The following is a 26,774-nucleotide window of genomic DNA, read 5'->3' as shown; positions in this document are numbered from 1 at the left end:
TCCCCCTTTGTCCCCATCTTTTCGAGCTTCTCCACCCACCACGCGCATGAGGATGAACACCGGGAAGGCTGTGCTGTGTGGCTGCCGTGGATGACGACGACGACGACGACGAGTCCAGGCATCGTTACTTAATTTATTTCCCAGCCCGTAATCGTTCCGAAGAATTATGTTTTTCAGCAATAAATTTAAGTGGTTAATGGTTTTGAACCTTTTCGCTACGGTTGTGCTTTTTTGCAGCTGTTGTTGTTGTTTTGTGTGTGTGTTTGTAGCGCCACTTGCTTCATATAGCAGCCAAAAAAAGGCAAGGAACGCTAGAATGTTTTGGTCAAATGATGGAGCCATCGGGTTTTCAGCGGGATGTGCAACATTCTTGTGGAAAAGTTTACTGTCGGCCGGTTGAGTCAAGCTGCTCGTGTATTTTTTTGTCTGCCGATGTTCGCTCACCATCCGATAACGTGGGCTTTAGATTTTAGAGCGCGTGTGCCTTCCGCGAACGCCTTCGCCACAGTTGGCGCGATGGATCGCGGTGCGCCATATTGCGTTCGCAGCAGGGAAACGCTGGTGTGAGTGAAGGGAAACGACTAAATTCTACCATCTCACCGTGCAAGCCTTCGCGGGCGAGTGCGCACCTCCCTTCCCCATTAAACTATGTTCGGTGATGGTGGCAGAATGTATTTATATATATTATTTCGAAAGTAATTTATTACATTCGTTGCGCAAGATCAAACATATAGCGTGGGTTGGTGTAGACAGGGGAAAAAAGCAGGCAGCGAGGGAGAGTGTGAACTAGGAAGAAGCAAAAAACCCATTTCTTTCAGCCTGTCCACAGCAGGGGGACTCCGGTGCCGGTGAGTGTTTGTATGTTTTTCGGGTTTGCCTGGCGGGAAACATTCCACCATGTTTGTTCCACCTCGTTGTCGTAGATTAGCGAGCGTGCTGGTGATGGTGGCAGCGGAGTGCTGTGCGGTAGTGAAAGTAATTCATTACCCACTTTCGCGCACTTTTCGAAATGAGATTTACGCTAAGGGTGCGGGAATGTTTTGCACCACTTTCCTGGTGCCGAGTGGGAGCTGCTGCACGATACAGTTAGCAGCAGTAGAATGATCCGATACAAGGATAGCGTAGTGTTGGAAACCATTGCAAGGGAACCGCTGCCCGATCGATGATCGTTTGAAGCAGTTTTATTCTATCGAATCAGTTTAAAAGTGGATACAGCTACCTGGACATTGCATACCTTTGGGCGCTAAGCATTTTTTGTTGCATACTTCTAGGCGCAGACAGGGATTAAGTAGCTTGGTAGTGTCAATATCGTTTGCAAAATGACACAAGAAAGGAACAATCCTCGACGGACGACGGCTTAGAGGAAGAGCAACTTGATAAACTTTTGCAAAAGTAAAAAAATATTACTTCTCGATTCATTCAAACCAACATTTATCTATTTGGATCAAAACATTTCACTTCAACTCAAGCTTTTTTAAGCAAAATAAATGAACCGTTTATGCCAACGTTTTCATCATTTTTCTACTGTTTCGGGGCAAAATTGTTACTACATAAAAGCATTTGCGTAACTCTGGACTTCAAACAGCTGTAAAAGTTTGCCCGCCCTATCTGCCAACGATTCCAATCACCTGCTGTAAGTGAAAGTGTAACCACTGCACCGAACCAACTGCTAACGATCCAGGTGAACTCGAGGTCCATTAGTGTTTTAAAACATCAAACACACACACACACACCCACACATACAAACACGCCAACATGCTTTCCAAGTGTGAACAGCTCGCTTAACCATCTACGGCGAATCCTCTTAAAACAATAACCATCGCGCCCGAGTAGGAGCACTTTTCGCCCAGCGGAAAAAAAGGATTAAACTTTGCACCGAAGCGAAATGCCATCGCTCAGAGCGTAATCAAACTTTTGCCCACGGTTTGGCGGCTAACCGTTGAGTTTTCGATGTTTTAATTAAAATCACTCCACCGGGAGCCGTTTCGCTCAATGTGGGGTGGGTGTGTGTGTTATTCGTTCGAAATGCCATTAACAACCCCGTGCCACAACGGGGACACATTAAAATGGGAAGCCAGGGCGGGGTAAGCTACGGTCCTTGGCCCTGTCATTCAGCGGGTTTGTCTTGTCTTATTCAATTTCGCCGACAACACGCGCAGCGTCTTGTAACACGAAAGATGCATTAAAACACGGGGTGACAACACCGTCTTAACGGGGGAGTTTCTGTGTGTGTGTGTGGTTGATGATTATATCCCCTCCGAGAAAACGCCCAATCAGCTGCAGCGGCAATGGCGAGCCATATCCGGGAACATTGTCGTTATTGATGGTGCGACAAACCAGTGCTAATCCGGCAGGACGAGTGCCGCAAAGGAAGGAAACGGTTGATCGGGAAGACGTAAGACTCCCACCGGGATTTCTGTGGGATTTTCAGTTGCAAATCCTTTTTGCCTCCTCCATTTCAGACACATCCTGAACGGCCGGTACGGGTTTGCCGGTTAGCATCAGGTGCAAGCTGGCACAGTTCTCCCCTCTCGAGCTAATGTTACGACTCGCTGTTCTTCCCTCGGCTATATGCCGTGTGCACTGCAAATGTGTTGCAAACTGTATCGCCTGACGGGTGTATTGTTTAGGGCGAAGCACGAAACAATGAAGGGGAATGATAAATAGTGCGAAAACCGTACACAGGCAAAAGTTCTCAGGTGCAAATTATTTCATGCCTTTCCCACGGCACACATTCCCTCGTATCGTTTTCGTTGTTGCTTTTTCCCCTAATAAGTTTCTGCCGGGCCGCAAACGCTGGCACGGGGAGAGCACAGTGTTTAATGTTTTTATTAGTGTTGCATACTTCCCTAAACAAACAGCACCACTTCGTGGTGAGTGCTGCTTGTGTGGCATGGCAATGATTGTAGGAAACGGATGAAAAATGGATGAGGAAAAAAAGTGGAAACGATTTTTTCATGTTTGTTTTATCATGAAGTTGAAAATGTGGAAGAAAAACATTGTTAGAGATGTTAAATGCACTGCTACAGTGAGCTGTTGCTTTGAGGCTAACTATCGTTTTTCTATAGTTTTATAACAATTTTTAGCATTTTTAATTAATTATGTTTGTGTTCCTTCCACCTACTTTTGAACAATCATCTCAAGGAAATCGGTGAAACTGTTAAGATGCCTTTGCTATCTTTTTTTTTTCAAAGCTCTATCGAACAATTTAAAAATTTTGACATATCAGCCTAAAGCTATGCAATGCTCAACACAAATGAGCTGCTGTAAGAGAGTAAATGTTTGCTTTCAACCAGAACTAGAACAAATTGATTTATATTTAGCAAACCGTTATTCACCGACAAAAAATTGTTTAGAACAAATAATCTCTTCGTACATCACCTTTTAACACGTTCCAAAATTATACTTGTGAGTGGAAATGCTTCATTATAGTTATTGCATTTCTGTTACCTCAGACTGCACTGTTTCGCCATAATGATGCAATCCAAAACTCTTATTGAATCGGTTATAATCTTAAAATACAACTCCATCGTTACATTACCTAGTATAAAACGCATCCCCCGTCGTGTAAGGGTAATGCAGACAGTCAAGTTAAAATAATGAAAATTTCATTACGCGTTCGAATAACAGGCACAATGGGAATACGGTTTTTCCATTTTTTTTGCCATTCATTTACGTCGTTTTCTTTCCTAATACAATTTTTCATCATTTTCGCTTTAATTCTCTTGGCGCTTGGTGAGGCGAAAAAAAAGAAGAGCAAACTAGCAAACCCCATTTGGTTCCATTTCATTTTGCATCCTTCATTTCACGACCACTGTTCATTCGGAGTGTTTGCAGCGGTCGCATCGAAGCGTGATGAAGATAACGACAGCATTATTGCATGGCACGAGGTGGGGGAGGAACACAAAACAGGACGTTGAAGTATCCCGATGCATTGTGAGTGACTGTGTTTTGCATCAAATTTAATGACGTCCGTGCTTCAGTCAACCATTGCACCTGAACCCACGATGCCGGCGGGAAAGGTTTGCATGCAAAACATTGCCATCCTCCCAGTGCGGTTGACAGTGGCCACAAAACTATAAACAAGATAAGTTTCCTCCCGTTTGGCCTTTTGTGTATTTATGCTTGCTCGGTTTGGATGCTGTGTCAAAATGACTCTTTTCTGTATGCGGAGAATGCACCTCCCGAGAAACAGATGGGGTGGGTTTTGTAAAACAAAAATTGACGCGCCCATAACAGAGGTTTTGTGTTCGTTTTTTTTAAAGCACCGTGAAAGGTTCAACGCGGAAATAATGTTTTTATTTGTGTTTGCTTTTGCGACCGGGCGGTCAGATGAAAAGATGGCCCAACGCTTGTTCACTGCTCTCCATTTGGTTTCATTTGATATCGCCTGAGCAACTTTGTTCAAAACAGGCAAGAGCAATATCGTACCATCGGTGAAAGGAACTCCAAAGCGTCACCAGTAGCCAGGATGTAAAATGTAATATCTCATCAGCGCATCAGCGGCACGGCAAAGGTGCATTTCGGCGAAAAACGGAGCAATGCAATGAGGATGGAAATCATCTACGCTGATGTGCGTTTTTATTCGGTAATGTATTAAAACGGACACTACAATCATCACCTGGAAGCGATACACACAACGAAGAAAATAAAACAGTGAAACGTGCTCTGAGCAGCCAAAAAAGCGAGAGCTATCATTAAAATTTAATGAGATTTTTCCATTTCCCTTTTTTCTGTTTTTTCTTTCTTTTTACATTCAATGAACAATCCATCACCTTCGTTTGCTGACGGTTCGCCGCGGAAGCGTAGTGCCAAACGAAGATGTTATAAGGAGGTAAAAAAACGAAGCCAGTAACCAGACAAAGTAGGTAGATTGAAACAAAGATTGCATGGTTCGCCAGATTTGGGGCCAGGTGGTAGAGGCTTTTATTTTCCAACATTTTATATTTTCGTTCGTTTTTGCCACTTCGGGGAAAGCAATTCCGTGTGGAACAGTTTATGTGGCCACATTTCACGTTCATTATTTAAAAAGAACTAAGAATAAAGGTGCATCAGGCTTCAACAGCCGGTGAAGTATGAGACTGAGCTGAATAGTGACGCAGAAAAAAGGAGGCGCCTCTAGAGGCAACGAAAAACCCCATGTTTTTTTTTTTCAATTCTTGGACTAGTTGATAGGAAAGATTGTCTCAGGTGGACCGCAACGCTTTTTTAAAAGAAATTTAACACTAGCAGAGAATGTGCCCGGACTGTGAAGCTTAACTCTCTCCAAGGTTTTAGATGGTGCTCGAGAGTAAATAAGGAAACCGGAACACGACACGGAACTGGAACCATGTGCAAGAGAAAAAACAGAACAATAGTGCGAGCAATTCATTTATACACCGTAAACAGGGCCGTTTACTTTGGTGGATTTTTAAAAGCGATAGAAAAGCATTCGAAACGATGAGGCTTGGCAAGGGGTGGTAGAGAAATTACTTCACAAATTCCAAGCCCACGACACTCACACGCATTCCTTCGACGAAAGGATCGAAACGAGGCAAGGAAGGCTAGCTAAGAGAAACGACAAAATGAAAGAAAATGGAAAAGTCATTCCCCACAGGGAGTCGCCCGCATCGGGAGCGATAAAGGCATTCCTTTATCGTCACACAATTTTCATACTTTTCAAACACCTCGGTCTCTATCCTTAGTATTTTTTTTCGGTTGCGGTCGATTGTTTTGTGGTGACCGGAAATTGAAGAAGCCAGAAACAATCTGAAGCAGAAAAAAAAAGTTCTAGTCCTGTTTTTATTTTTTTGCAACTGTCCTTTTGCAAACCTTCCATTTTTCACTTCCACTTTTGCCGATCGTGAAGGCAGAGAGAAGACTTTTAAAGCTTCTAACAGCAGCTGTTCTTCAGGGTTGTCCTTTTCTCTGATAATACACCTCATTAGGCTACTTCGTTACACAGTTGAACGGGAAGGGTTCGATAATCGATATAGTGCGGCCTGCTTCCAGTTCGATCGATTTCCGCGAAGGAAATCGGGCCAGTTTTGTGACAGTGTTCTTTTCGGGAAAAAATAATTCTGCTCACGTTTTCTCCGCTTTTATCATTCCAGCCTTTTACAAGAAAATGACCGATTGGCAAGAAATTATCATTAACCATGCGGACGGTCGTCTTTCCCCTCCCTTGAGGAGGGGTTTCCTTTTCAAGCACGCCGCTGACAAAAGGCTTGAATTTTAAGAATGGCTCCCCGGTCGGTGTATCGCCTTTTTACGAATGGCGCAAGGACAGTACTTTGTCCAACATTCATTTAATGTCGGGACTTAAGTGGAACAATGGTGGTACAAATTAAACGCCATCCTCTGACGACCCTTTAAGCGCCGGGATATTCGGTAAGGAAAAGGGGCGTTTTAATATGCGTAGCATGAGTTCGGGAAGCGAATGTTTCACCTTAACGGAAGGTGCGCCATCCCGTTTTAAAGGAAAATGGAGTGAATAAAGGTTTCAATGACTTATGGATGAATCTTGGGTGGAATTTTGAAAGATAAAATTGTGGATCGAACTCCAGTCTTTCGATTATAACTGTGGGAAACAGCTCGGCGTAAGCTTTCAAACAATATTGAGGTATATTTAGAAACATACAATACCGATTAAGTAACAATCGCTGACATCAAAGTGTTGTTAGAATTTAAAGAATAATAAAAAGAAAATATTGAAGTTTCCAATTGGCATGATTATATCTGTGGATTCTTATTGTTCAACATTTGTAGAAATTGATTTCTATGAGAATTGTAATGTTATTGTTATAACTTAATTCAGTATCAAAAAATAGCGCCTTGCATAGGTCACATTACTTTGCTTTCATAAGATGTAAAGTTCTTCAAAAACGAAAACAAACGTAAATATCCCAATTCATCAAAGCTATGAATTCTTCAAAGGTTACTCAGCTCTTTTATAGCTGTTAAACCTTCCATATCAATATCATTTATATTTCAGAGTTTTAGACTACAGTTTCTAGGACTGGATGTACTGAGGCCCTTATCGGAAAGCCTTGAAATGTTTGATTATTTCGGTTTTGTAGAATAGCGAACAGCAGAATTCAAAGTTCTGCGTTTGAAGAGCTCATCCTCTCTATGGTAAGACCTCACGAAGTAACTCTGGGATTGCAAAAATAAAAATATTGGTGAGGCAAATCAAGATATTTCACATGTGCAGGACTTTTGGAAAACAGTTGGGCATAGAGTACACTGGGCTGTGTGGTAAGATCACCGATGAAGTATTTGTCTGAACCCAAATGCACCACATTTTGTTTATTGCACTTCAAAATCATGTTCTTGGCACAGGCAAACAGCTATCCAATAGCATTTGTAATATCTATAGCACGATGTAATTCGAATTCGATCAAGTTTAGCGTCGCCATGCAATCGAAATGTCAAATGCAACCCCACTGACACTGACATCAAACGGCAACGACCCAAAACCGTAACCGAACCCATCGTAAGTAACAACTCCATCAGTAAATAAGAGCAATCAGCAAGAAACCATTAAAACACTGTACTCCATTGAGACGCTATGAAGTGAACAAGCAGGCAGTAACTCCCACCGCTGGTGCTTTAAAGCTCAACGACTACCCGCACAGCATCCGGCGAAGGCGGACTTAACGTCAGTCGCTCGTTGCTTGCAGCTCTGCGTTTAACGATTCTACAACCCACACACATACACACACAGAAGCGTCTTAACACGTCGGCAGACAGAGACAGATACTTACGAGGCGAGCTCCTCGATGCCCAGCGAGTGCAGCACGGTCGGCAGACTCGGCAGCGAATGGCACGATGTCAGCTCGCGCTGACGAGGGTAGTACAGTGTCAGGATGAGACAGATTTCCTCCCGGGTCGTCATGCCACCTGTAAGTCACCGTGGAAAGAAGCGTACATCATTTCAGCAAAGCGGCCCCGTCACAAGACAATGTCGGTCGGTTGGTGGCTGTCCGGTTTTGCGGTGGCCCACAAGCGAGCCCACAAGCATCCACGTCCAGAAGCGGACCAAACAAAAAGAACCGGGACAAACGCCAGTAAAGTGTGACAGCCACAGCCGGGTGGGTTCACTTACCGAGCGTGATGGATTTGCGGGACGAGCTGTCATAGATACATTCCGCAACGAGACTGTCACCTGGCAGTACCCGCGTCGGTACGGTTAGCCGCCGGTAGTCCTGGTAGCTCGGATCGATGTTTGTGTCACGCATGATCGGTGGCAGCTCGGCGTTTCCTCGCATCTGTTTGGAAAGCCAGTTCAGATTGAATTGTGAATGTTCAAGAAATTGGGAGAGAAAAAAAGAAGCTCACTCCTACCTGGCGCAGCGTGACCTGTCGGCCAATGAGATGCGTGCGGCTCATCACCGCAAAGATGTTGATGCCGTCGCGCGGAAACGCGTGCTGCGTGCAGGCCCCAATGCAGTGGCCCTGCGAGACGACCTTCTCCTGCCGCGGTGGGATAATGTGGCGCCAGTTCGGATCCAGCCCAACGGACAGTACGCCGGCATCGTGCTGGCGCAGCTTGCGCGTGTAGTACAGCTTCAGGCCCGAGTTGTCCACCATCTGTTGCTCCATCGCGATACTGTCGTCCCCGTCGTCCTGCTCGCCGTCCTCGCCGTGCTCGGTGCTGGCCGACACTGCCAGTGGGTCGGTGTCTTCCGCCGGCTGTGGCTCGCGCGCCTTAATGCCCATGTTGCGCTGCTGCTTGCTGAGATTCTTCCGATAGAACGGCGAAAAGTCGTACGTGTAGTCGGGATAGTTGTAGTGCGTCTCGAGCATGTAGTACGTGGCCTGGTGCGATTCGAGCGGGTAGCCCGCTTCGGGTGGGAAGGTGAAACCCTGCGCGAAGAGAGAAGAAGTTGAGGGGACATTAGAGGGTTGCATGGGGAGCAAATTGTGAAGCGCGAGCTATCCACACATCCACCGCTTGTTGCAAGTGGCGTAATGACACACAGCGCTCCGTCAGTAACAAGGTTTGTGTGTGTCTCATTTTGAAGAGCATCCAAGACGCATAAGCTGCTACATAAATCTTTACCCAGCCCTGGCTGGTTGGTGCAAACGGCCACGGATGGGGTTTATAGCTGCTGGAGCTAGAGCTTTTACGACAGTGGCGCGCATCATCCCACCGTTTTCACTATTCCTAGTGCCAATTCCAGACCTATAAACTCGGGACGGAACAATGGCTCGGTAATAACGCCTCGCGTAAGCGTGCACCGTGCATGGCGCGGTTCTTACGTCGTCATCGTCGTAAAAGTCACGCCGTACAGCTCGATTTGCTGCTACTGTTTTCTTGCAGAATGCTGCCACTCCGCTCCTAGATGCGAATCCGATGCGAGACACTAGCTCCACACCGACCTGTCCCAGCACACATCATAAATGGACCTTTTGCGCGACGACCCATAACCACTATTCGTAGTGTGTAGTGCGCGAATAATGCGATAAATTACACCTCTTTTACAGAAAATCCAACCCCCCAAGGCAAGCCACGCTGCTGCTGCTGAACGTGACGAAGCGAAGTCTTCGCACCTAGACAGACCTCACCTGCTGCAAATGTGGGTGCTCGGCTTTAAGCTTGACTCGCGTTTTTTCTCTCTCTCTCTCGCTCTGCGGTGTGAAGAACCTGACGACGGAAAATCAGTTCACGCCCGCCCGCGATGACACAGCAAAGCACGGCGAGCGCGTCCCGTCCGAACGCGAAATTCATTACATTCCATCACATTCAAATTGAATTGGCAATTGGCAAATTTATTCTATCGTGTAATTTAATTTATTCGCTTCTTGTTCGCAGTTCTCGGTTCGGTGCCCTCCCTGCTTCTGCCCCACCCAATCGACGCCTTTCGTTGTGCCAGTACGAAGCACCAGGCGACACCCCAGCAGCGAGTAAAGAAAGAGGTGCTCCAACTCCAACCCAACGGCGCAAAAGCTTAAGCTTGCCTGGATGTGGCAGGTCGGAACGCTTTGCGTGTGTCTGTGTGCTTTGGCTGGGGTTTTGTTCTACTTTTTATGTAGTCTTCCATTGAGGCTCACACTTTTTTTTCTTTTTGCTCAATGTCTTTGCTTTCAATGCCTTCCCTTTTCTTTGGCAATAAGCGGCACAAATTCAATCAGCCATTTGTCGATTTGTTTTCTCGCCCTTTTGTTCCCTGTTCCGCGCGTTTCTGGTTTTTTTTTGCTTTGCCTAGAGATGGGTGGTGATGGCGGGGGGTTTTCTTCTTCTCCGAAGCAGTTATGCTCATTTTGATTTGCTCTGTGTTCTGTTCTGCGGTACTGTTTGCTTTCAATCAGTAGATTTATTCGGCATTTATTAAAGCTTGCGACGCTGAGGCTGGTGACGTTTTTTTTTGGGGAATACTTTAAGTAAAATAAGTATCTATTCAGTTTGTATGGAAAAATAGCAAACTTAGCGATACCTAGGTACACAGCATGAAATGTTATTGATTATGAACAGATGATGTTCAAAATAATAAAATAACACGCGATGCATTACTGCATCATGGAGTACATGGATGTTTTGAGAAAATTATTGAAACATTGAAACTTTGAAAAGTGTATAACAGATCAGAAAAATATGTTAAATTTCATTAGTTTGTTGTTTGTTTTAACAATAAAAACAATCAAACTACACGACTGTTTCACCTAAAATTTAAATACAAAAATTAAGTTTAAGCGTATAATAATTACAAACATCACATCTTCAATACTCTCTTCTAGTAGTAAAGTTGGCAAAAATCTGGAGTCGACTTCGATCCGAATCTGCTAAATTCGGAATCGGGTCCGGTCCGCGGTAGGTCCACGTTGCAATATCCGGAGTCGTCCGGAGTCGTCCGGGGTCGTTCGGAGTCGTCCAGAGTCGTTCGGAGTCATCCGGAGTCGTTCAGAGTACTCCGGTGTCGCCTGGAGTTGGAGTCGTCCGGAGTCGCCCAGAGTCGTTCGGAGTCATCGGGAGTCTTTCAAAGTACTCCGGTGTCGCCCGGAGCTGGAGTCGTCCGGAGTTGTCCGGAGTCGTCTGCAGTCGCCGGGAGTCTTTCGGAGTCCGAGTCGTCCGGAGTCGTTCGGAATCACCCGGTGTTGGATTCGTCTGAAGTCGTCCAGAATCGTTCAGAGTCGTTCGGAATCGTCCGGAGTGGTCTGGAGCTATCCAGAATCGGTTGCAGACGGAGTCATCCGGAGTCATCTGGAGTTGGCCAAGGTCGGTTTGTATAGGAAGTGCACGCACAAAGTGAAAGACAAAAGAAACACAACGAAAGGACATGTCTGATCACAAGTACATTAAATCACACGGCTCCTGTTGACTCCGACCAACTCCAATTCCGAACGACTCCGAACGACTTCGACTCCGAACGACTCCGGGCGACTGCAGACGACTCCGGACGACTTCGACTCTGGGCGACTCCGGACGACTTCAAACAACTCCGAATGACTCCGACTCCGGGCGGATCTAATGGTTCCATTTTGCCGGAGTCGGAATCGCACTAACAATAGTCGTGGGTCACTGCACATCACTACTCTCTTCCGGCCGTAAGTTCTCCTTAAGCGCCTAAAAGTATGCTATGATTCAACTCAGCTTGATTACTGAACGGATTGTGCGTTTCCATTGATTTTTTCCTGGCGAACAATTTGAGTAGCTTCCATACCCATCGAATTTGAATTTCCATATCCATCGAATAAATTATATATCTGATAAAAATCATTAAAAGCTTTTGATAGTGATAAAACACTGCGTTTTAGGCATAATTTTGGGGAAAAAAGTTCAACTTTCAACAATCATATCTGATGACCAAATGTTTCTGGACTTTGCTCCATTGGAGCTAGTTCATTACAAAACGACATACCAGGCTATTTTGTTGATTTGCGATGCCCACAACATGAGAGTGAATGTTGTCATTTACCCGCGGAATAGAATAATATTTTGTTTTCTTTATGCTAATAAGTGTTTCGCCTTTTACATGAAACAAAAACACGACACTAACACAAATGCACCTCCGCTTACAACCCGGGTTTGCAACCCGATTGCAGTACGCTGGAACTAATTCCCAACTGCAACATGTTCATGTGGACGGTGGTGTGCATTTTTTTCCCTCTCCCACACCGCACACAGCAAGCTCCCATCAATGCCAGCTGCGTTTGGCAGTTGAATTGCTGTACCTCGCAGTACAGAAAAAAAAAGACAAGCAAACATACCACCACAGCTGGGTGAAAAGACAACAAACAAATGAAGAGGAAAAATGTTGACACAGTGCAAAATGTAATATGTTTCTCGGTAATGGTTTTTAGCATAAACATAACACATTTTACATCCACACAACGAGCTCGACTGGCGCTGGTAAACTATTACATCCAGCGCTAGCTAACTCATCTCCTTCCCCCCCCCCCCTCCCACGTGTATTGTTTGCGCGTTGTTAAACCATTTTTCGGTAAAATTTTGCTGCCTGACCCGGAATGCCGGCTTATCTGACAACAACGAGCGCAAGCTTTTTGCTGCTGGATGGTTGGTGCTGGGATGGTTTTTGTTTGGCAGTTTCATTAACAATCCTTGTTACACGCCATTGTCATCCACCTGCTATGCTGCTTTTCCACCATCCTCCCATCCTCACACAGCGGCATCCTCTATTTGTTTATTTTCTATTTCCCTCCGTCGCACAACAAGAACAGAACACATTTGGCACGTTTGAATAAAAAGAAAGCACACTAAAACATCACACACACACAAAACTAACTTGCATGCCTTTGGCGCCTTTGGGTGGGCGCCATCGCTTTGTGACCTAATTTTCCCCCCCAAGTCCCGCTGGCAGCAATATATTAGCAACCGGGAGCACGTTTCAGCGCACGATCCGTGAAAGCATCGTGCACACCATGGCGCGCCAAAAAGCAATCGCGTACAGCGCAGCTTCAAAGCCAAAGGAGGAGAACGGCGGACGGGCGCACGGCCGGGGAAACGGGAGGCGTAAAATCACTGATCCAGCAGTGCGTAAATGTTCGCTTTCATGTTTTGCTGCATCAGTTGTTGGCGGGTTTGAGCCGCTTCCTTCTCTTTTTTTTTGGCATATCTCGCTGTCGGTGTGCCGTTTACCTTTGCGTACTGCTTTCATCCGTGACACCAGGACACAACTAAAATACACACACACACCGACGATGAAAAAAAAAAAAACATTCTAAACTGGGTTGCCTTTTTATGTTTCATTTTCACCGCTGGAAGTGAAATGAAAGAACATTTCTCAGTACTGAGAAGATGCTTTTTTCTGTGCGCCCTTTTTTTTTTCTTTCTTCAAGCTTCAAACCGTCGTTTCGAATGTTAACACACACTCGCACAGAAAAAGCCAATGCTAAGGTCCTGTGCTAGTTGCTGTAAAATAGCGTACAAAATAGCTTTTCAACAAACGGTTCCCGGACAAATGAAAATGCGGGCAAAGCCATGCCAACAACGACGGAAGCAAGCCGTAACCGTTAGTTAATTAGCGGGCGGAAAATGAGAGTGACTTTTGTCACTTACACAAACACGCTCCGGGAACGGGCGGTTTGGGTTTCTTTCTTTCCTCATTTCTTACTACGTTTCATGTACATTTTCATTTCCGCCTCGTTTTTTTGTTCTTTGCCTGCTCCGACAGCGAACTGTTAAGCAGACTTTCTCGGTTGGAAATGCTCAGGACGAAGCAAATCAGAAGAGAAAAAAATGCAGTGGTTGTTTAATAAAAAGCTCTGAACAACCGGTCGGCTCTGTTGTTGCGAAGCCAGACTTCTTGAAAGGCACCTTCTTCCCCTCCCCTACCCGTTACTTACATCAGATCCGCGGGCCCAATTAGCTACGACGGTGTTGCAGTGCATCGGTTGCAGCCGGAAGCAGGGCTGGCCGCGCTCGCGGGACAGTTGCTCCAGGTCCGGCGACAGCCCCTGGCACTCGTACAGGATGAGGTGGTTCAGGTAGAGGACGCTGGTGCTGGAATCGAACACTGGTTCGTACTGGAAGCAAAAAAGAAATAAAAAGTGAATGATCAATCCCGAGTCCAAAACAAAGCATTTAAAGCGAAAAGGTTAATTGGTTTATGTAATGGAATTGCATTGGTGGAAATGTGAACAATTTAGGTTATTTTACTGCAGAAATTTAAGTAATATTTTTTTTAATTAATTATTTTTTTTTAATTGAAAGCAAAAAGTTCAAATAACGTTTTATATTTGAGGTTATTAAGAAACTATATTTTACTTCAGTCAAAGTTATTTTTTTCCATACAGACCCTTACTAATTCTACAGCGCTTTAGTCAAGGGTTGTATAAACTTATCTTTAATCGACGTGTTTAAAATAATAATAATATTATAATATAATATAATTAAATATATTTAATTTAATATTTAATAATATAATAATATGATATAATTATTTATGGATTTATTTACTAAAGGTTCAAGTCTCTCATAATATTTTTCATTTTAAAAACATTTTGCTTTCTTTTTTTCTTAATATTAACCTACCTAAGAACCAATTCTTGATAAAGATAGCAGAACATGCCGGACAATAAGATCATGCGACAACATCATTAGCCTACATATTCGACACACGTAAAGCGTAAGAAGAGTATATTTTATTTTATTTTTTTAAAATTTTTATTCTCTTTCTTTGGTGATATTTTTTTATGTAATTTTGATTCGCGAAATATTTATACGTTATCAACAGCACTCTTTCTTTCGCCCACAGTAAAATATGATTAATAAAAACAAGCGTTTTTTAAGCTGTCTTTGAGATAGAATTTTATTAGGAGACGCTTAAAAATTCGTCACTTGTCGCGGGCTAAGGCGAAAGAGTGAACTTTCTTCTCTCCCGTAGCCCCGATCGTGAGCCTTCGGGAGTACTCGGCCCGATCAGTGTTGGACGTCGCCCACACTAAGCATCTACCGCGTCGCCCTCTGTCGGCAATTACAGGGAACAACACCTTCTGTGCGAATCGGTTGTTAATAATTATTAACACAAATATTTTAAGAACTAATTCAGTTGCAGCTTAATATGTATTTTTTCCAAGGAATTGTTTTTAATCAATATTTGAAAGATAAATTAAAAAAAAAACATTTGTTGAGAGAATCTTTTAATATCTTGTTAAGGTTACAGCTTTCACACAAAATTTTACTGTGCGTCAATCGAGAGACAAAAATCTATGTCTATGGAAAGGCTGTTGCTACTTGCTTACTTGCTGTAAAAGTGTAATGTAGCTTCAATGTAGGTCAGTTTAATAACATAATTGTGTTCTTCAGTTGCACAACTCGAATTCTTTACAGTTTGTTGTTGCAGTATTTACAAAACCAATGTTATGATTGAGTGCATAATAAACAATAGTATTTACATCTTGTTTGAACCATAGAAATGTATTTGAATCCGTTTTGTTTCTGCAAAATTTCACCAAACAACAGAATCTGTGCCGAATCTGACAGTTGTGCTATCAAAGATGGTAAACCCTGGTAATATCGCTTTATGAAATTTAAACTAATTATGAACTCAAACTAGCTGAGCACCCTTATCCTTATTCACAAGGAAACATCTCACACAAACTTGCTACATTTGCTTAATTCATATACACAAATGAAACATTCATGTACCCATTTTACACTGAACCCAATCCCATTTGATAGATCTTGCATCAAATCGACGCACAAAAACGAAACAGTCTGATAATCATTACTGCTTTTAATCTACTTCGGCTAGACAGATAGACAGATCATTGCTCCCACTCCGCTCCTCTAGAATCCGTTTTCGAATCCATACAACCCCAAAGAGACGTGCAACCGTCAACTATCAGTACGTCAATCGAGCGAAAGCCAGCCCCGGAGAAGGAGTGTGTGTGTGTGAGAGTACTATCAAACTCAAGGAGCAACTTGATAAATGGAGATAAGCTACCGGTAGATGCGAGAATTACGCCTTTTGCCGTTCGACAAAAAAACCCCTCCCCCCACCAGAATGAAGTTATCCGTGCGCATCACCATCACCGAGGCCCGAGTGCGTCGAGCACGGGCCGGATAATGGTGTCACCTCATTTGCATAAAGTAGAGAAAGAAGACGTTCATGCGTGTGCCAGTGGGAGAGAAAGGGAAAGGGGGGGGGGGGAGAGGGAAAAAAGGTGACAAACGAACTGACGGCAAATGGCTTAACACAGATCATTGCCGGGCACAGCGTGCGGTAGAGCGAACGCAAGGCATCAACTTCCCGGCCAATCTTTGCAAGCGGGTGCGGGCAGCACGGCCGGAAGAAAATCTCAAACAGGCGCGATTGAGTGAATGATCTGAATACGGAGCCAGGGTAGCAGCGGGCATTGGAATGTGGCGTCAAACCGCCTCAAACTTGCCGTTTCTTCGCCGCTTCCCTTTCGCCTGTGCGCGGCTGCGATTGAGATTGATGAATATTCTCGTCGCATACAGCACCAGCGACCGAGTTGCAGCCGAGTGTCGGAAGCTGTCGGAAAAGAGCTTGTCAAAGCACAAATGCCAACACACACACACACGCACACACACATAGAAATACAAAGCCAGGCAATGGCATCTCTCAAGACTGGGGTGACATTTTGCGAAGAGTGATTTGATCGATCAACTATCGATTCCTGTGAATGCCTTCAGCATGGTTGGGTTCTCGCCTTCTTCACGGCGCTGCCAACTGATTGTGCTGATGAAGAGTTGTTTAACAGGGCGAAATAAACACTGCTGTTTGTGTTCGTGCTCGTTACGGGGGAGAAAAGTAAAGAGTGACTGCCAACAGAGAAAAAAAGAACGTCTCAGCTTCTCAAGACGGTTGCACACAAAAATATATATAAATGGATACATCACCCTCTCGCACCGAGATTGTGCGTTCATCGTGCACATCAAAATCTCTTCTAAAGCCATTCTATTACGATAAGCATTAGGCAAACGAACAGCGATTTTTAATGTCCACACGTTTTGCGCTTAATTTCTAATTAACGTTCGCAGGGGAAGCTACAAAAGGAAGGAACGGCCTCAAAAAAGGGGGAAAGTTGAGAATCGAGCAGATCAAATTACAAAATCCCACTGTCCTGTCGACCCTATTTTGCATCTTCCCTATTGCTCGACAACTTGAACTCATTCTTTCGTTGCCTCCAAGAAAAAACCAAACTTTGGCACACATTTACAGCACGCGGTGCTGCCTTCTTCCTTTACAAACCCGAGCTCGCTTGCGGCTCCCTCGAGTGGTTTCAAATAATTCATTTTGTACACCGCGGGTTCGTGGCATTAATTCCCACTGGGGAAATGTCGCTTCCTGCTGCGCTATCTGAAAGGAATGAGAGCGCGATACGGCTGTACAGTTTGTGGATGCAGATTCCTTCGAAGGGGATTTGTTTTCGCATTGCGCATATGCCCAGATCGTCTTACAGTGCGCGGGTTACTGCCATGATCCTGGCACGTATCTCGTCTCGACCCGCCCGCTTTCAATCAAACACAACCGCCACCGACACAATGGCTTTCGCTTTTCACCAGATTTATTTTTATTATTTTTTCAAGACTTTATTCCCCTTTCTCGAACGACCTCTTGCGACGTTTAATTCGTCGTTGATTTCTGGAAAGATTATTACAACGTACCCCCGGACGACCAAATATTTGCCCAGACGAAACAATAAAGGCCCTAGTTGGGTGCGTTTATTCCTCTCTCTCTCTCAATGATACACATCATTTCTAGCTCGAAGGAATCCCGAGGGAACGATTCCTTTCCAATAGGGTGACCCTGTTTGTACGCACACAAAGCACAAGCTTCAGGGTACGAAGATTGCTGCTGTTCAAAAAAATATTTGCTTTCACCAACAAAACGCCATTCGGTGAGGTGAGTTTTACGAAAATAATTCTCCACGTTTTAGTTCCACGTTTCACAGCAGCAAAATTGCGCTCGGAGCCTGCCGTCGCTGGAAGCAAGTGTCATTGTGATGCGATTAACATTAGGGTTCTGGTGAGTGCTAGGTCTTCGCCCAGCACTGGCGCGCGATGGAAAACGGGATAAAGAATTTGCTACCCCGACACCCCAAAACGAGGGCGAGACGTATTGGTTCCGGGTTCCGGGTGTTGTAATGAAAGTTTGCACTTTCCGGCTGCATAAACGTCATCCGCCACCGGTGTAGCCTTTCCATCCTTGGCGTGGCTTTGTATTGGAGTAGACAGAGCAAAACGCAAAAAAGGAGGAAGAAGAGCTAGCACAGGATATTAACGATTCGGCTTGACGAGAATCTGCTTGGAATAAACTGCCTCAGGAATGGGTTTTGTGATCCACTGGAGCGATGTATTCTGAGGCAAGGATATCTCCTCCGTCTTCAAAAAAGAAATCTCTTTCGAAATTCCTTTTTGTTTCAGTGTTACCCCCACTCTCGCCCAAAGTCCCAAATCAACAGACATCATGTCAGCAGAACGATCCCGAACGACTCGACAGTCTATCACGGTCGCAAATCGTAAATGCTGCTTGCTCCCCCCGAGTTACGGGGGAAATATTTTCCAATCAATTTCCCACCCACCGCCAGCTCAGCCTTCTACTGGTGCTACATTGCCTTGGAGTTGTCCTTACACCCCGTTGTACACACTTCAAAACATCCGGATGCATATGTTGCTTCACCACACTTCACCTCATCTCCCCGTGCTCGGGCGTTGGATTTGTGAAGGAAACGAACTTCCAGCACACACGTTCCACAGTTTCGTTTTCGTGTTCCCCAAAAAAACGTCACCCGCACCCGAAAACGTGAGGAAATGATTTTTTTACAACTTTCTTATCTTTCAAACCTGCCCAACCGCCCTATCCAACTGGATTTCAACTTCCAACTGGAAGTATTCTGCTGACGAAACCATTTCTCATGCCCGCAGCCTCACGAACGACGATGCCGTCGTCGTCGTCGTCGTCTGGACAGGAAGGAGTCGTCCACGGCACAAAGACACATAAAAAATGTCCAACACTTTCAGTTCGAATCGTTTGACGGTTTTTACTTCTTCTTTTCGGAAAGGGGAGGAAAAAAAGAAACCCAGCAAACGGAATGCAAGATTTCTCCATCGAAGTCTCACCCGGGGAAATGTGTTACGTGTGCTCCACGCTTCCGCGTCATCAATATATCACCATAATGATAACGGAAATTGGAAGTGTACACCCATCACGTGTCGGTGGTGCCGGGCACACAGTTCCAATTTATACACATTATAAATAAATTTTCCATTCCGTTTTTTTAAGCAAGCGGCAGCTTTTATCGCCGCGGAAGGTTGGTTCGCAACAAAAACGCAAAAAAAAACGATGGATGCAAGGGACGGGGATGGGAACATATTACACCCCTTGAAATCACTTTATAGTAGTAATCATCGTGGTTGGAGGGGTTGCTCCTACCACAAACGCTGTTTTCCAGCAGAAGGTGGTAAAATAATCCGAAAGAAATTCTTCCCCAAACGGATGGGTACGCTCCCGGCAGCGCGGGAAATGTGTAATATTTATCACGCCACCGTGAAAAGAACGGGTGATAGGAGCAGGCATCGAGCAGGAATGCTGAATGCACACATCCTTACACCGGCGCTCAGATCGATGAAGATGTATTAGCATCCGTTCCGGCGCGGTAAACCACGATGATCTGACGATAATTCCAGGCATGCAACACACACTCGCCAACTCGTTCCCATCCAGACCAAAACCAAGGGGTTTAGGGCAAACAAAAAAAAAATTGAAAGCATTTTCAATGTGTTTCCGCCACGCTTTCACGCCTCCTGAACGGGTTAGACGTTCCTTAAAAATCTTCCACCATTAATATTATTTCGTGCCGGGTTTCTATGGCGTGCCAAAGCGGCCGGGGCTCCTCACATTTGATGGAATTTCCTTTCAACCGAGGCGAGAGAATGCTTATTGATGCTGCCATCCCGCGCCAACGGCGGGCGCTCGCTCTCTCTGCTCCGGGCTTCGAGAACGTCAAAAAGAATAGCCCGAAATCCCGATTTTGTTGCACCGGCAAACGCTCCTCCGGCCCCGCCGCCGACCGGGAACGTCCGCGGTTGACCGACCGACGCTAAATTGAATGAAATTCGGTTCCGGAAATTGAACGCGGGTGGAGCCTTTTTTTCTCCCGCACACACTCTTTCTGGCACCGGAAATAGTTGACCATTTTTCGCTCCAGTTGACAGTGGCGGTGACGCTGGGTGCCATTTGTTTTGTTGCCGGGAGCGAGTCCAGCCGCTGCTGCAGCTGGTGTTAATGCTCTGGTGGCAAGTGTGGCTTTTTGTATTATTTTCTGTTGTTGCTGCTTTGTACGTTCAACCAAAACCACCAAAGATGGGTGGAAAATTGCTTTCAGAAATTCTAAACCAACGCCACATTCTATTGACGGTGTGGAGTTTTTCCCTCCCAACGATTGGGTACAATAATGCTTGAAAGCTACTCTATACTAAGCACTGCTTTACTTTCCCTTCCTCTCCTCTCTACTTACCCGCACGAGGTGATGCTTTTGGGCAAAGTCGTCCAGCTTGAAGATTTTGCACCAGTACAGACTTTCGTCGCTATCCGGCAGCTCGACGTCTTCGTTGCGCAGCTCGAGTATGCTGACGCTCGGTGCGTTCGACAGCTCGTCCTGGGCCGAGCGCTGCGTCAGGAAGATCGAGCGCGACCCCTTGAAGGCGACGAGCGGCTGGGGCAGGGGAGCGTTCGGGCCCGAGCGGGGCTTCTCCTTCGAGTACAGGAAGAGGACGCGCATCGTGTCGTTCTGAAAAGAAGTTATACCATAATAAACAATTATTACAACTTAATCAGTGGTTGTAGTGAATCTTTCATGAGATATTATTGTAATTTATAATATGTTGTTTTTAAACTTTGAGATGAAATATCATTTTTTTAAAAGTTATCTTCTCGTAAAAAAAGCACTCTATACCTAAAAAAGGGAAAATGAATAGTGTATGATTCGTTCATCCTTCATCTATCAAACCAAATAAGAATTTAATAAATACAATGTGAGAATCTTAAAAATCTAATCAGACATTTGATTAGAAAGAAAATGTTCCAAAATAACATGAAATTTGTTGGAATCTAGGATGAAAATGACAACACTCTATAAAATCCAATCAACAAAATAAGCCAAAAATAAATTTATGTTATAGTAAATTACTCGTTTGGAATGTTTTACAGTGATAGTATAAAAAATAAACGAAATTCGCACAATAGAGATCTCGGGAAAGATCTCTGTTGGAATTTGGGCTTACAATTATTTTTTGAATATGAATTCAAAAGAGAATACACACATGAATTAGAAAGAACTAAACTGCAGCATATAGATTAAACTACTTGACCAATTTGGACTGCATGAAATGATCTGCTCGAACTACACGAATAAACTTTGCAATGGATGATGTAATGAACTATGGGACAAACGAATGAACAGTTGCAAACAGACCGGCGATTAAGGTGCCCGATTCTCATCAAATGTATACGAACTTATATAAAACTGCAGTATTTAAGTGAATATATTTCACAATCTCTATTAAATCTATTTAACACAAAGTTATTTGACAAAGAATTGGTCCAAATGACATATTTAAAGGCACCTTAATACATATGTACCTCATATTTCCTTAATACACACCACAATCATTCAACGATCGTATATTATAACTGATTCTAAATCTAACATGCTTTTTATCCTTTCACGTTCCCATGGAACATCGCTTAGAGTGCAATAATTGCAGCAGTGACTGTGTTGTCGATTACACTCATTGTGGGGACCAGGCATTATGCTTACCCATTCCCACCCGCAGGACAGCATTTAATTGCCGTTTCGATCATTGGATTGCCATTGGCCGGAGCAGCGGCAGGCTAATCGATTTAAATTGCACATCCTTCTCACATCTGACGTGAGATGGAAGAGTGGTTAGCAAAACTGTTTCCAATGAAAAACAGAAAAAAAAACAGATCAGCCACACTCCGGGTCGGAAATATTGGGCCAACAATTTCGGTGCAATTGAGCTAGTAATGCTGATCCGGCTGCCTCTCACACACACGCAAACACAGGCACACTCAAAAATAAAGAGGGGATTGGCATTTTCTGGGGTGGAAAATTCATCGGAAATCGCCAAAACCCAATTCCGAAGCGCAAATGCAACATTTTCAATACCCGGCCCTGACCAATTCCTAACCGTGCCTGGGTACGGTGGGGTAGGAGGCATGCAGCGCACCGAGAAGTGCAATATTTTCCACCCTCACAACCACTGTGCCAGTGTCTCTGGTGCGCATGGGAGTTGTGTTTGAAGGGCAGTTTTTATTCTGTGTTTTCTATTTTATCCGGTTTTGGTGGTGGTGGTGGTGGTGGTAGCATTTCACAGCTCTGGGTGGGGGAATGGTGTAGCATTGATTTGAAATTGGTAAGCATTCAGGCGTAATAATACTCATCCCCGCCGCATACCACAACCGTCCCAGTCGTTGGTTTTGCAGCTGCGCCTCAAAACTCACCGTACCGAATGGGGACGGCGAATGGATTTGTACTGCCTTCCCTATATGCGTTGCGCAATAATGGAATTACTAAGCATGAAATTTTATCTGTTTCGTTTCGTGGCACGCTTTATCAAATGGCACACACACACACACACAGCGAGGAGAAAGAGTTTGGCGTGCATCAGCATTGGTTCTGCGATTGAAGGACGGGATGGAACCTCGATGAAAGGAGCAATTTTCGGGCCTGCCCAATTCTGGATTGGTTAAACTTGCCAGGACAGAACACTTTAAAACCAAAAACACAATGCTATCGGGATGCTATCTATTTCGCTCTATCGCTCTACGGGATCGGTATTGAGTAGCAAACAAATGGGAATACAGTTTCATGCGCAACCATGCGTCCACTTCGCTGGAGCTGTGCGCCTAAATGTAGGCTACAGTTGTAAATTAGTTCCAAATAAAAAGCCTCATCCTTTTGTACGCGGTGCGCGTGTGTCTGAAAAGAGTTAAGCCCGTTACCACTTCCAGCACGGTAAAAGTTTAAAATGATCCATCATCCTTAAAAGCAGTGGCATGTCAGACACACCGTCTACCCAACAACAACAACACACACTCACCAAACCCGCTCCTGAACCTCTTTCACCAGTAGGATTTCTAGCTCAGCAAACCACGGGCAGGGAATTGTTGCGAAAATGTTTGCATTACAATTGGAATAAATTAATGCGCAGGGAGAAAAATGTAATTAAATTTCAATTCCATATGTAAATCCTTTGCATTGCACACGCACCGACCAACAAACCCCGTGCCGGGCTGTAGCTGTAACGTGATCCGGTTCGAAGGACCAAATTTTTTGCGCCCCTTTCTCTCACCCTCGCGCTCGCAATTTTCATCATCTCGGCACACTCGAATTATAATTGAAGGTGAAGCTTTTCGGGTTTGGGTGGGAGGTTTTTTAAGGGTAAATAAAATCCGACTAGATAAGTGTTTGTTTCCCCGAACTGGGTCGGGGGCTTGAGTGGCTCGGCTACAAATGAATGCCCACGCACTAGGGCAGGCAGTGGGCGTAGATAGCGAGCTACTCGGCACTGTGGAGCGGGCAACCACTGTGCCGGCCAGTGGAATTTATTATCATGCCACGCTCGCCGTCGTCGGAATGCGGCCGTGCAGGGGTGAAAGAAAGTTGGTGAAATGTTTGAGTTGTGCATCGCCTTTCTTAGATTTTTCAGTGCGCCCTCGACCACGCCACCGACTCGGAACCGGGACTGATGGGTAAATGCGTCGGTGATGAGGCGCATGAATTTATGAAATAAGTGGCAAACATATTTGATTAAAATAAAGCGTGCACGCGGAGGAGGATTGCGCTGCTTTTTCTGAATGAATGAATTATTTTCACCACACTTTCCCTCCGTGGGCCGTGGTATGCTGCGTTGAGGAGTTTATACTTTGCTTTATCTAGCAAGGTGGTTTAGTTGTTTAATTTATGTTTTTCAATTATTTCAAGAATGATTCAATGATAAAATAAGCAAATAAAATAGTTATTTATCTAATTGCTTCTAAGCGAATGTTTTCGATTCAAAGGTATTATAATGGAAAAATTAAATTCTCTTCATGAAACTATTACTTATAATCACTCATTAGAGCATTTACAGGGTTTCCCACGATTTATTGGTCAGTGTCCATGATTTTTAGTCGTATCTCAAAGATTTTTGGTTCGTTCCCATAATTTGTTGGTATTTTCTAATTCGATATCAATACAATTGGACCAAACAATTCTGGGATACGACCAAAAAATCGTGGGAACGCACCAAAAAAATATGGGAACACACCAAACATGTAAGGGAACCTACCAATAAATCGTTGGAAACCCTGTATCATGTAAAAACCAGAAGGGATTTTCTGTTTACTTAGTTTTTTTTATTTATTTATTTTTTTCATTCCAAAGATTGAAAATGAAAATATTTTTTTAAAATTTATGGCAAAAATATAGTTTTTTTTTTAGTTTTTAGTAAAATTCTCAATTTCATTTAAACATCATATTAAATTAAACAACAAAATCCTGCAAACAACAAGAACTGTACATCAAAAAGAAGAAAAAAAGATACATAAAAAGCAAATGATAATGATTTGGCCCAGCCAATTAAAAGTATAAAAACAGTACAAAATGAACAATCTTTAATAGACATAAATTGAGATTGTAAATCAAACATCTACAAATATTAAATATCTACAAAAGTGGCATTGTTGAGATTAAAAAAAAAAACTTTAAAACCAGCAAAACAGATTGTACAGCTGGCTGCACCGAATGTTTTCCGCTCGTTGATTGCTCGTTTTCTCACCCTCCTTTTCTGCGTCTGTATCACTGCACATGTTAATTTCAATTTATATTCAAATATTATTTCTTCACCTCCTATTTTTCTCCTCCTCACTGGCCATCTCTAAGAAAGGGAGTATTCCGATAAGGGTTTTTTGTGTTTTGCCCCAGCCGGTACCGTTCGAGACCACCCCAGGCACCACAATCGGACAAATCTCACTCGCCATTCTCGTCGAGGTCGGGGGAGAAGGAGTATTGTGTTTCCTTATTTTCATAATTCAATTTCCAATTAGAAAACAGGATTTTGACTATTCCGACACCTTAATCTACCCCGGAGGTTTTTATCTCAATTAAATTCGGAGAGTGAAATCTGCGATTCGCTTGCCTTCGCTTTGTCGGGCCCGTTCCAGCACTGGAACACTGGTTTCAGCATCTAGTGTGTCTGGGGGCGGGTGTACAAAACTTTCAGCGGCCCGACGTGCAGCGGAGAAAGTTAATGGAATTTACCGCTCGAGATAAGCGCTGCTTCTACCTTTTTACCGGGGGTTTTGGGGGGCAAAAGGTTTTTGGAAAATCGAACCAACCCCGGGCGAGGGATATGGAATGGAGCGAAAAAACAACCCAGTCGACTGTCTACCCACTCATCTAGGAACGCACAGCACTGGAGTGGGAGAAATTATTAGTGCGTTTGGGGGGTTTTTTGGTGGACTTTGTGGTCCAAGGATCGGAGAACAGAATCATAGGTCGGGGAGGGACACTATCGTTGTATGGGAAATCGCTCGGCTTCATAATTCCAGCGCGGCGGCTTGGTCCAGTGTGCGGGATTATGATTGAGTTTTGTGGCCGTAATTGAGTTTGTGGTTTGAGTTGGCTAATGGGTCGCCGATCTTATTGGATTGCTCCCACAACCGACTGGCACCGACCAGCAGCGCACCCTGGCGGGAAAGGCCATGGAACAGTTTTGGAGAGCGTTCCATTTTAACAAGATTTAGACACACGCCTTGCTATTGGAATTTTTGGGCGCTCCTTTTTCGGGGGAGATCGAATTTCTTCATTACAGGCCCTAATAGCTAGAAGATGGTTGATAGATTATCTTATCCGATTTGTTGCAAGTTTGCCGCTGTCTTTGCTGCCTTGCTGGAAGAGGGGGATGATGCCGTTCAGAGAGAGAAAGAGAGAGAGAGAGAGAGAGAAAGAGAGAGAGAGAGAGAGAAACAGAAAGAGAGAGCCTTTATCCTCAGAGAATAGTCATTGACTTAAACTCAATCCAATAAAAAGAAGCACGTAACACACGCTGACAGGGCAAACAACAAAAAAGAAAGTCCCATCACATCTGATTTACGATTCACGACTTCAAACTGCCAAATGTCGCCTTCTCTCAGGCAGCACTAAACCCCCAACCACTTGCAAGCTGTCAGCAAATGCTCCCCTGACACCAGCCACTTCAGCAGCCCCCTCCAACGGCCGAACCCGAAAAGTGGTACAAATTAATTACACAATAAATAAAGCATCATCTGAGTTTAAGGCCCCGAAACTCCATTTCCCCCCACCGGATGCGACATTTTAAGGCGAGCTGAGGTTCGGTTTTGCTCAAGTGAACGACTCCCTCCCGTTCCAAATCGAGGCTTTTCTACTGTCATCGTAATTCCAAACTAATTGGAAAAGTTCCTGTAATGCCTCTGGTTCTGTTTATTAACGGCGCACGCTTCGGTGAGTCAAGACATTCTCCAATGGCGGCAGGTCCTCCACTCGCTACGAGGATAATCGCAAGCACAACCAAGATGAGGTTTGTTGGTTTTGCGTTTTTCGGATACTAAAATGCAAGAAAATTGGATTCATCTTTCAGCCCGCCGTCAGCTCCGGCTCGATAAAGCAAATCAGGTCTTCCCCATTCTCTGGAGAGAGTTTGTTAGAAAATCTCCGGAGCCGGGAAGAACAGAAATTGCAGCCTGCACACGGACCAGCGGCAACAGCAAACAGAAAAGGGGTTGGTAAGCGCAAAAGCAGTACTGATTGGAAGGGAAAAGCCATCATTGGAACGCTAC

The 26,774-nt window shown here is 44.4% G+C and overlaps 1 protein-coding gene across 1 annotated transcript in view; it reads right to left on the bottom strand.

Annotated features, from left to right (window-relative positions):
• The window catches only part of LOC121599289 (MOXD1 homolog 2-like), a 79,234-nt gene that overhangs the window by 9,659 nt on the left and 42,801 nt on the right, over positions 1-26,774 (bottom strand). The window contains exons 5-9 of the mRNA XM_041926998.1: positions 20,428-20,700; positions 13,786-13,965; positions 8,326-8,847; positions 8,087-8,249; positions 7,746-7,881 (exon numbers count right to left, since the gene is read on the bottom strand). Of these exons, the coding sequence (XP_041782932.1) occupies positions 7,746-7,881; positions 8,087-8,249; positions 8,326-8,847; positions 13,786-13,965; positions 20,428-20,700 (1,274 nt within the window). The remainder of the gene's footprint in view (positions 1-7,745; positions 7,882-8,086; positions 8,250-8,325; positions 8,848-13,785; positions 13,966-20,427; positions 20,701-26,774) is intronic.

The sequence above is a fragment of the Anopheles merus genome, chromosome 3L (genome assembly GCF_017562075.2).
Source record: "Anopheles merus strain MAF chromosome 3L, AmerM5.1, whole genome shotgun sequence".
NCBI classification, from domain to species: domain Eukaryota; kingdom Metazoa; phylum Arthropoda; class Insecta; order Diptera; family Culicidae; genus Anopheles; species Anopheles merus.
This window is presented reverse-complemented; position numbering and strand designations above follow the sequence as displayed.